The sequence below is a fragment of the Parasteatoda tepidariorum genome, chromosome 8 (assembly GCF_982258835.1).
Source record: "Parasteatoda tepidariorum strain Cologne lab strain chromosome 8, Ptep-v5.0, whole genome shotgun sequence".
NCBI classification, from domain to species: domain Eukaryota; kingdom Metazoa; phylum Arthropoda; class Arachnida; order Araneae; family Theridiidae; genus Parasteatoda; species Parasteatoda tepidariorum.
Window position 1 is genome coordinate 51,002,076 of NC_141762.1, and position 16,656 is coordinate 51,018,731.

The 16,656-nt window shown below is 32.6% G+C and overlaps 4 protein-coding genes across 5 annotated transcripts in view; 3 read left to right on the forward strand and 1 right to left on the reverse strand.

Moving 5' to 3' along the window:
- The first annotated feature begins 4,468 nt into the window (after positions 1–4,468).
- Positions 4,469–4,972, forward strand: LOC147806145 (uncharacterized). Its single transcript, XM_087149558.1, has one exon. The coding sequence runs from the start codon at positions 4,469–4,471 to the stop codon at positions 4,970–4,972; it is 504 nt and encodes a 167-aa protein (XP_087005684.1).
- Positions 4,973–5,221: 249 nt separating this feature from the next.
- LOC139426178 (uncharacterized) lies at positions 5,222–5,554 on the forward strand. Its single transcript, XM_071183970.2, has one exon. The coding sequence runs from the start codon at positions 5,222–5,224 to the stop codon at positions 5,552–5,554; it is 333 nt and encodes a 110-aa protein (XP_071040071.2).
- A 2-nt stretch (positions 5,555–5,556) lies between these two features.
- On the forward strand, positions 5,557–7,254 carry LOC107438515 (uncharacterized). The gene has a single exon (XM_043043029.3). The coding sequence runs from the start codon at positions 5,557–5,559 to the stop codon at positions 7,252–7,254; it is 1,698 nt and encodes a 565-aa protein (XP_042898963.3).
- An 8,409-nt stretch (positions 7,255–15,663) lies between these two features.
- LOC147806146 (N-acetylglucosamine transporter UNC93A-like) overlaps positions 15,664–16,656 on the reverse strand; it is a 51,633-nt gene continuing 50,640 nt past the window's right edge. For both annotated transcript variants that reach the window (XM_087150296.1, XM_087150295.1), the window contains exon 5: positions 15,664–15,913. In XM_087150296.1, coding sequence (XP_087006422.1) covers positions 15,678–15,913 — 236 coding nt within the window. In that variant the 3' untranslated portion in view covers positions 15,664–15,677. The remainder of the gene's footprint in view (positions 15,914–16,656) is intronic.

A 16,656-nucleotide genomic window follows, 5' to 3' on the forward strand; every position in this document is an offset into this window, starting at 1 on the left:
AATATCAAATAAGTGCAATTATATCCTATAATAAATTAAGTATCAAATCGGATGTAATAAATATTTCGGACATTCACCAAAGCGACTATGTGATTGTAAAAATTCACCGGAGCAAGTCAACAACCACCGATTTCGCTTATTAACAGTAAAATGCACATCATTTACATAATAGCCTCATCAGGACGTTTAATTCATACTTTGCCTAAATAGCATCCGGCATTGTATAGAATGCCTAGTCATTCTATACAATGCCTAGGCAAAGTATGTAATACTTCTCACATTTCATACTTAGCCTAAAAACGTCAGGCATTCTATACAATGCCTAGTCATTCTATACAATGCCGGTGTTTCATACTTTGCCGGTAACATATATACAACGAATTCTGATAATATCAGTCAACAATATTAATCTCTTAGTGCAATGGAGTGTACAATATTTTTTGTCATTCCATCTTTATCTAACACAAAAAAACTGGATGGTTTGCCCACTCGAGAGCATGCCACGTATAATTGTCTGTGTGAAAAACATGGTGTGCTCAAATCTAAGACACAAACAGACATTATTTGGCCTTGTCAATGCAAATGCCAATCTAATGGGGATCTGATTGCGTTTTAATGGAATTGCACATGTGTGGGTATGACACGGATTCGTGGAAGTAATGTACTTTCACCCCGGAATTTGTCATTTAAAATAATGACTTCGATAACGTTGTTCAATTATTCTTTAACGACTAATCGCGTGCAGTTGCACAGCCATGGTGGGTTCAAATAAAGAAGAAAAATAACCAAATTTGAGTACTAAATTATGCGGTGGTGTGCCTGGTAAATCCAGTGAGTTTAAAAACTCTGTTAGAAAATTTGCAGCTTCAATTGGATTGCAAACTGTATCAACGGATTTATATGTCACCAAGTTACCTGGCAATAACTGTTGTATCTTCAAATTCAATTCGTTGACGTCCACATTTTTTGCTGCTAAAATCGCCCTTTCTGCCAGTGAACATTAGTGTGTGTGTATAGCGGGAAATATTAGGTTAATGAGAGCATCTTGTAAATCAATGATTATGCAGAAATCGTGCGGTAATTTTATGCATCCAGTCTCATCCTTAGTAACTTTTACATCACCGATATCTAACAATTATTTTGAGAATGTTTCAGCAGATGGATCTTGAAGCATTTGGACGCGCATAGTTACTTTCAGTTGAACATTTTCAACATTACTCCACAGTGGAGATGATTTCAAGCAAGCATTGATCTCATCAGCGTATGTTGAATGCGGAATGACGGGAAGTGTTTGTCTGAAATCACCTGAACTGCCGCCAAATAATTTGTCATTGTTTATTATATCTTTCAATGTCCTGTTCAACGCCTCAAGCGAATGTTTGTGTGTCATAGTGCATTCATCCCAGATGATAATTTTACAATGTTTCAACACCGTGGCCATAGAGCCATAGCAGCTTCATTGGAGGTGATGTATCGGCCAATTTAGTACAGCGTTACTTCATCGTTGTTATTCACTGGAAATGCAGTCACATTGGTATCTTCAACTCGAAATACAGCCATATCACTGCCTTTATTCACATACTTGCAAATATATTTGATGCTCTTCTTTAAAGGGCGAGCATAAGTATTAGAGTTTAATATGACTTGTTGCAACGTGCGTGAATATTGTTTTTGATTTATCATGTTTCTATGTCTAGTTTGGATTGGAATATGATTAAATAAAGATATATTTAAAATATACGTTAAATCTGTCCAAAAAAGGGGAAAAAATTAGTTATAAACCTATTCTCAGATCTACTGAATATACGTATAAAATTTCATCAAAATCGGTCTAGCCGTTTAGGAGGAGTTTAACCATTAAAACTGTGACCAGAGATTTTTTTTATATATATATAGATATACTTCAGTTTCCTTTAACACCTAAAGAGTGGTAAACATACTTAACATAAAAAAAGGCTGTTAAAATTCAAATTAATTTTATCTTATTCCAACGTACGTAGTGAGTAAATTCTTCTTATGATAATTTCAATTCCAAAATTATTTTAATTTACCTTTACTAAAAATAAATGGCCCATGGAATGGTTAAATTAATAATAAATTAAATTCGACTTTTATTTCGCACATCTTTATATATATATTTCGTCTGTTCGTGTGTATGTCACTGAACTCCTCCTAAACGGCTGGACTGATTTAAATGAAATTTTCTGTGTACCTTCAGAAGGATTCGAGAATGGTTTAGATTCACAATTAGATTCACAATGTTTTTTTAATTAATTTTTTATTGAGTGGGAAAAAATTCTACTTCTTATGCGACTTCCAACAAGAAAGCTTTAAATGTTTAACGCTACATTTTTATTGGCCGGAAAATCACGTGGTAGGATCCAGTTTTCCCTCATTCATTTCCATATTGTTTTGGTTCTCACTAGCATAAAAATAATAAAAGTCATAAAACGTTTGTTTTTCTATAAATATTTTTTTAGTTTGTTTTGATATATAATTTAATAGGGAGCAGGAAAGAGAGTTGTTGAATAGAATTTGTAATTTCGTGTTATTATTGTGTTTGTAGAATTTTGAAGTGTGCATTTTAAAAATGTAAAAAACTACACATTTTGTAGATTTAGTGCGGAATTGAAGTGAGTATTTTTTTATAATTTTAGATTGAATTTATACGTGCGTTGGTTAACAACCACTGTAACCTATAAATTTATTTGTGAAGCTAATTGATTTCATATAAAACTTTTTCAATTGTTTTTATTTAAAATTTCTTATTTGAAACAGTAAATAAAAAAAAGCAAAAAAATAAAATTACAGATTTTTTATCTAAAATTTGGTACAATAAATCTTTTCAGTCCTGTTACTTAATTAAAATATCATTTTCAATAAATTACTCATATTTTTTATGTACTATTTTACAGTAATTTGTTTTACAAAGAAATGCCACGTCTTCGTGGAAGAGCAAGAAATATTGGTCGACGTACTCGAAACGCTCAATTGGTCCATGATCATCGATTGAATAGAACAGTTGAAGAACACTTGACGGATAATGTGAATTTAAGAAATCAAGTTGCATCTTCACGTGAAAATGAAAATTCAGAGCTACGCAATCAACGTCTTCGTGCAAATGCATTAAGACAACGAGAGACACGCCAACGAGCGACCAACGAAAACAGAGAACGTGACCAACGGCGAATGCAAGATAATCGAGCATTGATACGAGCATCACTTAATCGTCTTGCATTTGAATATGACCCTGAAATAGACTATTCGTCACATGCACTAATCTTAATCGGTAGCATGGACAACGAGTGTCAATATTGTCATGCTTTAAAGTACAAAGGTGAATCGCCTGGTTAATGTTGCGCATCTGGAAAAATTTCACTTCCACCGTTAAATCCACTACCGGAGCCTTTGAAAACATTATTAGCTGGAACTGCATCTCAATCGAAATTGTTTTTGCGGAAAATTCGTAAATTCAATTCTTGCTTTCAAATGACATCATTTGGAGCAACAAAAATTGTTCATAATGAGGATGGTCGTAATTTTGAATCTACATTTAAGATTCAAGGTCAAGTGTACCACCAAATTGGTTCATTGCTTTCAATGCCTAATGTCGATCCAAAATTCTTACAAATTTACTTTATGGGCGATGAGGAGCAACAAACTCATACACGATGCGTATACAACCATATAGAGCAGATGGAGGAACGAGAAATTGTCGACAATTTGGAAACGTTCTTGCAAAATCATAACCAATTGATACGATTGTTCAAGACTCTTTCCAGCAGACTGCAAAACGACAACTACGCCATTGTTATTAAAGCAGACAAAGTGCCCAATGGAGAGCACGCAGGCACATATAATGTTCCAACTGTTAATGAAGTTGCAGTTGTTATGGCTGGTAACCCATGTGAACGTCGAGATATTCGCATACAACGCAGAGATAATACAATACAAATAATTCAAGACAATCATCGTTCTTACGACGCACTGCAATATCCGTTGATATTTTGGGAAGGAGAAGATGGATATCATTTAAATATTAAACAAAGGAATCCAACAACAGGCACAACTTATAGATTATTTTATAATTTTTTTTAACCAATTATTTCTGTTTATCTTATAAATAGTTTTATTTACAGGTGAAGAACTAATCAAGAAAGTTAGTGCGATGAACTTCTACGCATACCGGTTGATGATTCGTGAAAATGAAGATAATAACATTCTCCGATGCAGACAGCTATTTCATCAGTACATTGTTGATATGTATGTAAAAATCGAAAGTGAGAGATTGCGTTATATTAAATTTAATCAAGCGAAACTTCGTTCTGAAGAGTACATTCATTTGCGTGACGCCATAATCGGTAATGTAGATGCAACGAATGATATCAACAACATCGGTACCGCATATATTCTTCCATCATCATAGGTTGGTAGTCCGCGTCATATGCAAGAATATATTCAAGACGCCATGACTTACGTACGCGCATACGGCCGACCAGATCTTTTTATCACATTTACGTGTAATCCAAACTGTGATGAAAATAAAAATTTGCTGTTATCAGGTCAAACATCGATGCATCGCCATGATATCATTGCACGTGTGTTCAAACAAAAATTGAAATCCCTGATGAAATTGATTACACATCACTCGGTATTTGGTGAAACACAATGTTGGCTTTATTCTGTTGAATGGCAAAAACGAGGTTTACCTCATACTCATATTTTGATTTGGTTGGTGGACAAAGTACGCCCAGAAGAAATTGACAAAATTATTTCAGCGGAAATTCCAAATCCGAATGTTGATCAAGAATTGTTTGACATTGTGACTACTAATATGATCCATGGTCCATATGGTTCCCTCAACATGACGTCACCATGTATGGATAATGGAAAATGTACGAAACGTTTTCCTAAACCACGTCAAACTGACACTATCACCATTATCGATGGTTATCCATCTTACAGTCGTTGAGATGTAGACAATGGCGGTCAATCATATGAATTGCGTCTATCAAACGGTGTAAGAGTTGACATCGATAATCGCTGGGTGGTTCCATACTCACCATTGCTGTGCAAAACCTATAAAGCACACATAAACGTTGAGTTATGCAGTTCGGTGAAGTCTATCAAGTACATTTGTAAGTACGTTCATAAGGGCAGTGATAAAGCTATATTTGCTGTTCAAAATGTAAATAAGAATGACGAAATAACACATTATCAAATGGGACGATACATAAGTAGTAATGAAGCTATTTGGCGAATTTTTACATTTCCTATACATGAAAGGGATCCTGCTGTTGTACATTTGGCTGTGCATCTTGAAAATGGACAGCGTGTTTATTTCACTGAACAGAATGCACTACAACAAGCTTTAACAGCACCGAAAACAACTCTTACTGAATTTTTCAACCTTTGTAATCGACAAGATATTGTTGGTGAATTTGCAAAGACATTAATGTATACTGATGTTCCTAAATTTTTTACATGGAATAAGCAATCAAAAAGTTGGGAACCACGAAACGAGGCACTCCAGTCCCATGATTTGCCGACATAGTTATGACAAATACTTTAGGACGATTATATACAGTTCAGCCTAAGCAACGCGAATGCTTTTTTCTGCGTTTGTTATTGGTTAACGTTCCTGGACCGACATCCTTCCAATACTTGCGAAAAGTCAACGGTACTTTATACGGCACTTTCTTTGATGCGTTTCGTGAGTTACATTTATTGGAGGATGATAACCATTGGGACCTCACACTTGCAGATGCAGCACTGAGCTCATCTCCACAGCAAATTCGTCAATTATTTTCAATAATATTGACAACGTGTTTTCCGTCGGAAGCATCTGCTCTGTGGAATAAATATAAAGACTCAATGAGTGAGGATATTTTGCATCGGATTAGAATTACTAATCAAAATCTCAGTTTGGAATTCTCCGCAGAAATATATAACGAGGCATTAATAATGATTGAGGATATTAGTATTCTTATTTCGAACATGCCGCTCATAAATTTTGGCATGCCAGCGCCAATCCGCCAAGCAGCAGATATCATCAACAGCGACGTTCAACGTGAACACCAGTTCGATATGACTTCTTTGGCTACTTTTGTTGCTAACAATGAACGATTGCTTACTGCTGAGCAACGAAATATATGTGATCAAATTAACGTGTCAATTGCAGCACAACAAGGTGGATTTTTTTTTCTGGACGCACCAGGTGGCACTGGTAAAACATTCCTCATCTCACTGATACTTGCACGCATTCGATCTCAAAATCATATTGCATTGGCAATTGCTTCATCGGGCATTGCAGCAACCTTACTTGATGGTGGACGGACAGCGCATTCAGCACTTAAATTACCTTTGAATATTCATACCAATCCCGAAGCAATGTGTAACATAAAGAAGCATTCAGGCATGGCTGAAGTTTTGAGAAAATGTAAAATTATTATCTGGGATGAATGTACAATGGCCCACAAGCATTCGCTTGAAGCTCTCGACAGGTCCCTAAAAGATATCAAAGATAATACTCGGCTTTTTGGTGGTGCTCTACTGCTGCTGTCAGGTGATTTCAGGCAAATATTACCCGTCATTCCACGTGCGACATATGCGGACGAAATAAACGCATGTTTGAAAGAATCTTATCTGTGGCGAAGTATCAGTAAATTATGCCTTACTCTTAATATGCGTGTTCAACTTCAAAATGATCCATTAGCGTCAAGATTCTCCGAACAACTGTTAGACATTGGCAATGGTAAAATTCAATTGTATGAAGATACACAATATATTCGACTCCCACAGAATTTTTGCAACATGGTGCCTACCAAAGAGGAGTTAATAAAAAGTATCTTTCCAGATTTGCCACATAATTATACTAATCATGCATGGCTACGTGAGCGAGCTATTTTAGCCGCAAAAAATTTAGATGTTGACGCAATCAATTTTAAAGTACAACAATCATTGCCTGGTAGTGAAATTACATTCAAATCGATTGACACTGTTATTGATCCTGATGAAGTTGTCAACTATCCTGCCGAGTTTTTAAATTCACTGGATTTACCTGGAATGCCTCCCCATAATTTGCGATTGAAGATTGGTTCACCTATAATTTTGCTTAGAAATTTGAATGCTCCGAAATTGTGTAATGGCACGCGACTGGTCATAAAAAAATCATTGGAAAATCAATTTTGGAAGCCACTATTTCAAGTGGAAAATTTCAAGGTGAAGTTGTACTTCTACCGCGGATCCCAATGATTCCTTCAGATTCGCCTATACCATTCAAACGTTTGCAATTTCCAATCCGCTTAGCTTTTGCTATGACTATTAATAAGTCACAAGGTCAAACAATGACAATTTGTGGCTTAGATTTAGAAAACCCGTGCTTTTCTCACGGTCAATTACATGTTGCGTGTTCCAGAGTTGGAAAACCCTCGAATTTGTCTGTGTTTGCTCCTGAAGGATTAACCAAAAATATTGTACATCTAATGGCATTACGATAACTTAAGTTTTTTTTAATTGAAAAAATATATCTGTTATAAAATAGTTTAAGTTTTCTTTTTTTTACCTTTAATTGAAATAAGTTTAAGTTTTGATTTAAAACAACCTCTACATTTAACTTCACTGATAGTATACATGTGACATTAAGTCACAGCCTAATTTCTAAATATCCCGTTTTATTAATCAAAATACTAATTTTTCGGCTTAATTTATATTTTTAGATACAGTTTTTATTGTCTTCATCTTTTTCTTCTCGCCCCTTAACGCGTTAGCGCAATGAGGACACTTTCCCCAGGAGGCTCCTTGCACATTCTTCAGACACTCCTTTTTCTTGGAAAGAAGGCTGTCGGCGACCTTTGATGTCAACACATGTTTGTAGTTACGGTACGGTCGCCGTTAGTATTTAATTATGCTTAAATTTAAGGAGTTAGTTAACTCAGTTCAGTTCGCTCCTTAAGCTCGATTTTTTTGGCTTTTTAGGAAGTTTAACTTCCACTTCTAGCTATTTCTTTAAATACCGCCCATTTTCTGGGAGCGGACACATTCGAAATTTTAGTTGTCAACACCATCCCGATCCCTTAATAGGGGTTTTTCATTTTCACCCCCTCCTCTCTTTGGAGAGACGGAGTTTTATTTTTGTTTTAAATATATGGCGGTCATATTTCTCCGACCCTCTGAGGTTGCCCTCTGCGGGCTGTGATTGTTTTTTTTGTTTCCTCGCCATGAACATTTAAGTGATTATTCGATACTTTGATTTTTCTCAGTCACCTCGCTCGCGTTATGAGCGTTTTATTTTGCTTCGGTTTTCTCTCTGGTTGAGGGAAGGAACTTCACTCCCTTTTAAATGGCGTAATACCTGCCCGCCGACTCCCCAAGGATGCGGTTTTTTTCGACAAGAACGAAAATCAATATATCAACATCGTAATTTTTTTGATCGCCCTTCCAGAAGCGAAATGTTTATGTGTCGACTGAGACAACTGCCAGCCGCCACTGATGCTACTAGGAGATGAAAAGATGATCAATGTTGAAAAATATGCCTTGTGACCCCTAACTGGACATACTTGTGATTCTGATGCCCCAACGATTTTATTGATAAGAAGTGATCTGCATTAATAAACTACAACAAAAAAAATGAACTCTGGACTTTTCCTTGTGTTTTTCTTTACATTATTGCAGCTAAGCCAAATTGTGTGACGTCTCCCACCTGCAACAGGTATGTGAAAAATCATTTCAAAGACATCTTGATTTCTAGTGTGTTTTCTTCTATGTTTTTTTATTTTTAAGGGTTATTGCTCACTATTTTTTAGTTTCGGCCAATCTAAATAATTCTAACAACCCCTACATTTTTATAACATATGGCGCCGTTGACCAGCCACATTGCTGTGGTACTTGTTTATCAAATTTTTTGTTTTCTAAAAATGATTTAAGGTTTAATTATAATTAATATATATAATTTTAATTTTGTTTAATATAATAATTCTTTTGATTAACAGTAATTGAAGATTTAAGAAATTAATTCCTGGCATTTTGTTGTTTTAATCATTAAATGATTGAAGATTTTGATTTTTGACCAAAATTTCTAGCTACCTACATGTTTTTTTTTTTCTAAAAAATAATCAGTACTGTAATGCTTTATGTAAAAAGTAGGTTTTCATTTATTACCTACATTGTTGGGCTCAATTGCTGCAAATAATAAATAAATATATGATTAATTTTGACTTCAAGCTGGTGTTTATATATTAAGTTAAGTATGATTTTTGAGTTGATTTAAAATAATAATAATTACTATATGCTGTAAATTGATTCATGCAATTGTTTTGTGATATTGATCAGGGTAACTATTTTAATTAATAGTATAACTTTAAGTGAGAAAATGCAGTTAACTATTTCTTCATAAATCATCGAAAATAGGATTTGATTTTAGTATTTAAAATTGATGTTCAATGTTATTGATGTTTACACAAATGCCATATTGGTTGAGTAAGAATCGCACAGCTCTTATGTATTTGAATGATTATAATTTTAATTTTTTGATTTAAACTTAAGGTTCACTTATTGAATAATTTCATTTTGAATAGCAGTAATGCGTATATTAATTTTAGAGGTCATTGTCATTTGTTGAAGTTAATCATTAGTAATAATAAGTAATTTGTATTTATATCAGTCTTTAAAATGTTGTTTTTTTCAATATTTAACTAGTTCACATAAATTCATGATAAAATTCATGGTCACAGGTTAAATGAGTCATGTTTATGAAAGTTTTATTTCTAATACTTCTTTAAATATTTAATTGTCAGTATTATTTAATACTTGTTTTTCAAGATGTTTCATATAGTTAGATAATTCAAAGTAATCATTTGAGTCATATCATAATTCCTTTTCATATGGCAATTTTTTTTAATTGTGATTTGTTGCATACAATTTTTCTTAAAATTTAATTTTTAAAATATATGGTATTGTTGTAGTAATGGTAATTTTATACTATATTTTTATGTAAAGGTTTTTTTCAATGATGCTAATCAATATAAAATATTTTTGGTAGATGCCTCCAATTCAAACCCGCGTGACTAATTTTAATTTGGCAATTATGCCTGATAATTTTAACAATATCACTATCCCTAAGGTTTATCCTTATGGTTTAACAAATAATTTTTTTGATAATAATTTTTGTAATTAACTTATTGATATATGTGTGACGAGTGTTATTTGGGCATCGTTGTGTGTGATGCTGGTCATTACTCATCCATGGTACAGCGGGGTCTTGTAGTAGTTGTTATACAATATCAATGACTTTTGCATTTTATAAATTTATTTCTTGTAAATTTTTAATGTTTCTAATTTTACTAATTTGCTTTTAATTGAATGATGTATTCAAAAAATGAAGGGTTTTTCTAATGATGGAGGATGAGCAGTTTCCTTTTAGATTTTCTTTTGGTCAATTTTTATCATTTTTTAAAAAAAAAAAAATTTATCTTTCCAAATTTTTTTATTATCTAATGTTCTCAAATTTGGCTCTTTCCCAATTTTTTTATTATGTCATGTTCTCAATTTTAGTGAATCAATGTTTTGATATAAGATTTGCCAGGCTTCTATGTTGGAATACGTTACGATTTTCTTACTGGAGTATCTGAAAATTTAATATTTACTTGAATTATTACAAAAAAAAAAAGAATATTTGGGATAAATCTATTGTCCTGAATCGTGTCTGGTAATACAGATGCATCAATATTTTTGGGATTAATTTTTTTTTTAAACTATTTGGGATAAAATATGTCCTGATTGCTCTGGGTAATACCTGAGCTCAACGATTTTTGCTGGTAAATTAAACCAGAATTTTTTTCTTTTACTTCTCCCTGGACATAATAGAGCCAGAAGTTAATTATTAATTTTAGTTTCCTGATCAAAAATGTATCAGAAGGTATTCCTGGTCAAAGAAACCAGAAGATCAATTATGATTCCCTGGTCAAAGAACCAGATGATATATATGACATATATATATAATAATAATTTAAAATAAATACAAAAAAATGATTCGAGTCAATTATTAAATAATTGAATTGTTTTGATGCTCTTTGGGGAAAATCTTTTGCGTAACCTTTGAATATCCATATGTTAATAATTACTAATGTACATAACTTTTACAATGTTACCTTCATTGTTAATGTAAAACGAATAATTAAGTGTCTTTTGAGGTTAAACATTTTTTGCTTTGTTTGAGAACATTCTTTCATTTGTGTTGTAATAATATGTAATAAACATCGAATCTTTCATTATCAATAATACATTGATTAAGTAATCACTAATTTTATAAACGAACAAAGGATACAAAGTTGTTTTTGTCTAGCTTTTACAATTTTTTTCTACTGATTGTTAGGTCATGTTTTAGACATTTTTTACATTAGTAAACACTTAATTTAACTTTGAGGATGACACAAATTTCGAATGCCAATTTTTTTCATTTTTTGATCCTTGCTCCTGTACAGAATTTTTTTTCTTTTCTTATGTAATGAATAAAGTTTTATTACATAACTTTTGGATTCTCAGAATGTAGTAAACGGCTACAGCTCTGTGTTTTAGATACAAAATTTTTTTGTATCTGTAGTGTTGATGATTTTAATTTTGTTTATGTCTGCTTGCAAGCACTTTTTGTTATTTTATGTTCATCAAACTGGTTTTTATTCTTATGTTCATCAATTTTTTATCTTTATGTTCATCAAGCATTTTTATATTTGTTCATAATATGTGAATTTATGAATTTTCATTTTTAAGCATACTTTATAGGTATTGTTTATGGACATTTTAAGTAATCATTAGTTACCAGTATTGGTAAGCAGCGTTTTTGATCCTTGTTTAAAAATTTTGTCTATAGATAAATGTTGTTTGTGGTGTGTGTTTGTTATACATAGTTGTGTGTAGACTATGATGCAAGTGTTTTCAACATATTTAGGTGATCAATTTTTTTAGTGAGAAATATGTCTGTGATTTTTTTAAGGTGTAATTTCTAACTTAGTTTTTGCAGGTGTTAAGTTCAATGTTTTTGCCTAGGCGTTTCTATTAATTTAAGTTTTTTTTAATCTCTCTAAGTTTTAACTTGTTAATTTTTTGTGCACTTAATTGATCTCACTAATGACTTTGATTTCTGAACCCATGCATAATTCATAGGTTGTATACTAATTTTTTTTGTCGTTTTAACTCGGAATACTAAATTATCAGTCGTATTTGATTGGTTTTAATTTTTTTCAATAATTGAATTGTACAAAACTTTGTTGTACAAATTTTTTTTTCATTCGTTTAAACTCGGAATACCATCAGTCTACAATGTTAGCCTGATTTGTTTTCATTTGTTTGCAATTCTCAATTTTTTTAATAAGCATAATTCAGCAAACAAAATCAATTTTTTTCATTCCTTTTTATAAGGAACCATTTGAGTTAATGAATTACCTCATAAATTTTTTTTTCACATTTATTGAGTGAGTTATTTATATACTCATTGAGTCACATTTTATCTCTGTAATTTTATTGTCTATGGAGATAATTTTTTAATGTCAAGTGAACTTTATTTTGACTATCGGGTAGGTCAAAAGTTTTTAGCAAACAATTAAGATTGTTTACTTTGTTATAATCAAGATCAGCTATGTACAGCTGTTACTGTCTGTTTGTGTGTTGTTGATTGCTATTGTAACTATGTTGGGGCACAGCATTTCTACTTGAGGCCAATTTACTGTCAAAATTTTTGAGATCGAATGTTATGTAACATCTGAATGTTCTGTTAAGGCTGATGTGGTGGACTGGAGTGGCAGGTTGTTAAATTGTTAATTTTAATGCTTTTCGGTTACGAATACTTTAGGCCTTTCTGCTAATTTTTTAATTTTAATTTTTAAAAAAAAAAAAAAAAAAAAAAAAAAAAAAAATTTTCATTTCTTCAAAATTTTTTTCACCGGCTGTGGGTATAATGTGACATTAAGTCACAGCCTAATTTCTAAATATCCCGTTTTATTAATCAAAATACTAATTTTTCGGCTTAATTTATATTTTTAGATACAGTTTTTATTGTCTTCATCTTTTTCTTCTCGCCCCTTAACGCGTTAGCGCAATGAGGACACTTTCCCCAGGAGGCTCCTTGCACATTCTTCAGACACTCCTTTTTCTTGGAAAGAAGGCTGTCGGCGACCTTTGATGTCAACACATGTTTGTAGTTACGGTACGGTCGCCGTTAGTATTTAATTATGCTTAAATTTAAGGAGTTAGTTAACTCAGTTCAGTTCGCTCCTTAAGCTCGATTTTTTTGGCTTTTTAGGAAGTTTAACTTCCACTTCTAGCTATTTCTTTAAATACCGCCCATTTTCTGGGAGCGGACACATTCGAAATTTTAGTTGTCAACACCATCCCGATCCCTTAATAGGGGTTTTTCATTTTCACCCCCTCCTCTCTTTGGAGAGACGGAGTTTTATTTTTGTTTTAAATATATGGCGGTCATATTTCTCCGACCCTCTGAGGTTGCCCTCTGCGGGCTGTGATTGTTTTTTTTGTTTCCTCGCCATGAACATTTAAGTGATTATTCGATACTTTGATTTTTCTCAGTCACCTCGCTCGCGTTATGAGCGTTTTATTTTGCTTCGGTTTTCTCTCTGGTTGAGGGAAGGAACTTCACTCCCTTTTAAATGGCGTAATACCTGCCCGCCGACTCCCCAAGGATGCGGTTTTTTTCGACAAGAACGAAAATCAATATATCAACATCGTAATTTTTTTGATCGCCCTTCCAGAAGCGAAATGTTTATGTGTCGACTGAGACAACTGCCAGCCGCCACTGATGCTACTAGGAGATGAAAAGATGATCAATGTTGAAAAATATGCCTTGTGACCCCTAACTGGACATACTTGTGATTCTGATGCCCCAACGATTTTATTGATAAGAAGTGATCTGCATTAATAAACTACAACAAAAAAAATGAACTCTGGACTTTTCCTTGTGTTTTTCTTTACATTATTGCAGCTAAGCCAAATTGTGTGACGTCTCCCACCTGCAACAGGTATGTGAAAAATCATTTCAAAGACATCTTGATTTCTAGTGTGTTTTCTTCTATGTTTTTTTATTTTTAAGGGTTATTGCTCACTATTTTTTAGTTTCGGCCATCCTTTAAATTATAACATTCCAATATCGAGCCAGCCTTTATATAACAATACACATACTCACACGCTATCGATTGGTCGAATTGTGATAAGATATATAAAATGACGTTAATATGATAACTTTTTAATAAAAATTTGCATCAAAACGATCCAGATTGTTACAGCTTATTCAAAAAAATTTGAAATTTTCCAATTAATGACGTGTGTACAGGACATCGTCTGTCGGGTCTGCTAGTTAGTGTATAAATTTAAGTACTGAAGATACTCCCATTATGAAAATGTTATATAAATATTGTTAATATTCTCTCATAATGAAAAAATAGCGTTTTGGTGTTCACATTGATACGAAGTAAACATTACATTCACTTTAAACTTTTTAAAAAAAAATGAGCATATATTTCCTCATATGAATAAAAATTTCATTACAAATATTTTATGATTATTACAAATAATTTGATTAATCAAGATAAATATGAATAATGAAATCCTGTTAATGCCACTAATTTCCTCTTTAATAAAAAATACTGCTTGCCCTGAAGGGATGTTGTCTTGTCGTTGCCTATAGGCAACAACAAGTCAGTAGAAATCAGAAAGTAAAACGTTCTATTTGCAATAAACAATTATTAATGCTCTATTATTTTTTTTATCGCAATGACATAAGAAATTATAGATGAAAGGAATAATATACTATATTTGTGTTCATATTAAGCAGTTCTTTATTATGTAACTAAATGCTGGAAATCGCAGTTTTGTTTCACTTAAGAGATTGCTGACATCAAAAGTAATAACGAGGAAAACAAAGCTTCAGGTTTATAAGACTATAGGCAGACCTACCGTTATCTATGGATCAGAGACATGGACTCTAACCCAGAAACACGAAAAAATACTGATTATCTGGGGGGGATTATTAGAACTATTTTTTGGACCTGTCAAAGAGGGTGATCTGTGGAGAGATCTGTGTGTAAAGTAGCTAAAATTTTATTCTATCAATATAAACCTAAATATTCTATCAATATAAACCTAAATATTTATTTATATTGATTTTATCTTTTTAAACAAAATTATATTCGATCAAAAACATTCAAAATCATCCGAGAAATCATGCAAATGCCGCGCACAAAAATCATTAAAATATTTCTTTATCAAAGAAATAGAATCGAATAAACAGAAATCCTAGCATTTTATGAGTTATGCCTTCACAAAATAAGAACGTAAAGATTGAACAAAAAAAACAAATGGAACGTTTAAACTTTACCGCTCATTTACTCAAATTCTCTTACGTGTAACTTAGCCAGTTCTTTCACTAAGCGCTCCATAAATATCCTTTATACATAAAAATACATCATCATTTATACAATTCATTATGGCTCATAAAAAAATTTAAATTTTCGCCTCTTAAAAACTCTAAGTTAACAGTAATGTCTTTATTAAAACTTTAGACAGTAGAAAAGCATATTCTATTATTGGTAAAATATGACGACAGAGGTACGCACAGTAGAAAGCACAACACCTTCAAAGCAGCACAACAGCTTCTTAGTTATTATAAAATGTTATTTTATTGAAGTGCATGTTTTTTTATACTGCTTTTTACTTAAACTATAGTTTCTTTCTGCAAATAAATAACAAATAATAGCGATTGCAGATATTGCTAACATTATGTATATTTTCACATATGTGCATACATAGTTGTTTATGGCGTAAAACACAGCACATCCTAGAGCATGATAGAGCTGATAACACCCAAAAGCAGTTTCTTCTTCTTCTTTAAAAATGAGTCCAATAAATGCTGAAAGGCAAAAAATACAATGATACGTCAACTTCTAATAAGGATATTCTGTAATAACCAGCTTTAACACTTGCTTATTAAAAATTTCTCTTTTCCAAAAAAATGCGTATGTCTTAGCTGTCTTAAATTGATATTTAAGCGAAAAGTTCATGAGCACATGTACAATTTTATTTCAAATCACTCGTGACTACGAAAACCGAAACCAGTTTCACTACCAGTAAAACGTGGGGGTGTTACTAAAATCAATCTTTAACTCTTTTGTATTATTTCTAGTAATCAAACAGGGACTTTGTTAGTCACGTTTTTGCTACATATAAAACCTAGTAATAATTGCCTGCAATTGCTATTGTACGTCTGTATTTATATACACCAAGGCTGGATTTACGTATAAGCTAAATAAGCTGTAGCTTTGGGCCCCGAGATGGCAAGGGCCCCAGATACCAATTCTTTTTTCTTTTTAAAAAAAGTTTTATTCGGAGCCGGGGCCCTCTGAAGCCCGAAATACATTTTTTTTCTTCGTTTTTACATTGTTGGAAGCTTTTCAAAATGTAATCGAAGTGTTTACAAATATAAAATAATTGTTACTCTTCGCTTTTCTTACCAAAAGAGCAATAAAACGCTCTTTTGACTGATGAAATATCCCTGCTTTCGCAACTACCACCCACAGAGTTTTCAAATAGCCGCCTCATTTTACACTGGGGGGGGAGGGGAGTTTTTAGCTGCTTTAAATTGCCTTGGGCATT

Excerpts from the sequence above, each read along its gene's own strand:
- LOC139426178 (XM_071183970.2), top strand. The coding sequence starts at position 5,222 with ATGGGACGATACATAAGTAGTAATGAAGCTATTTGGCGAATTTTTACA.
- LOC147806145 (XM_087149558.1), top strand. The coding sequence starts at position 4,469 with ATGACTTACGTACGCGCATACGGCCGACCAGATCTTTTTATCACATTT.
- LOC107438515 (XM_043043029.3), top strand. The coding sequence starts at position 5,557 with ATGACAAATACTTTAGGACGATTATATACAGTTCAGCCTAAGCAACGC.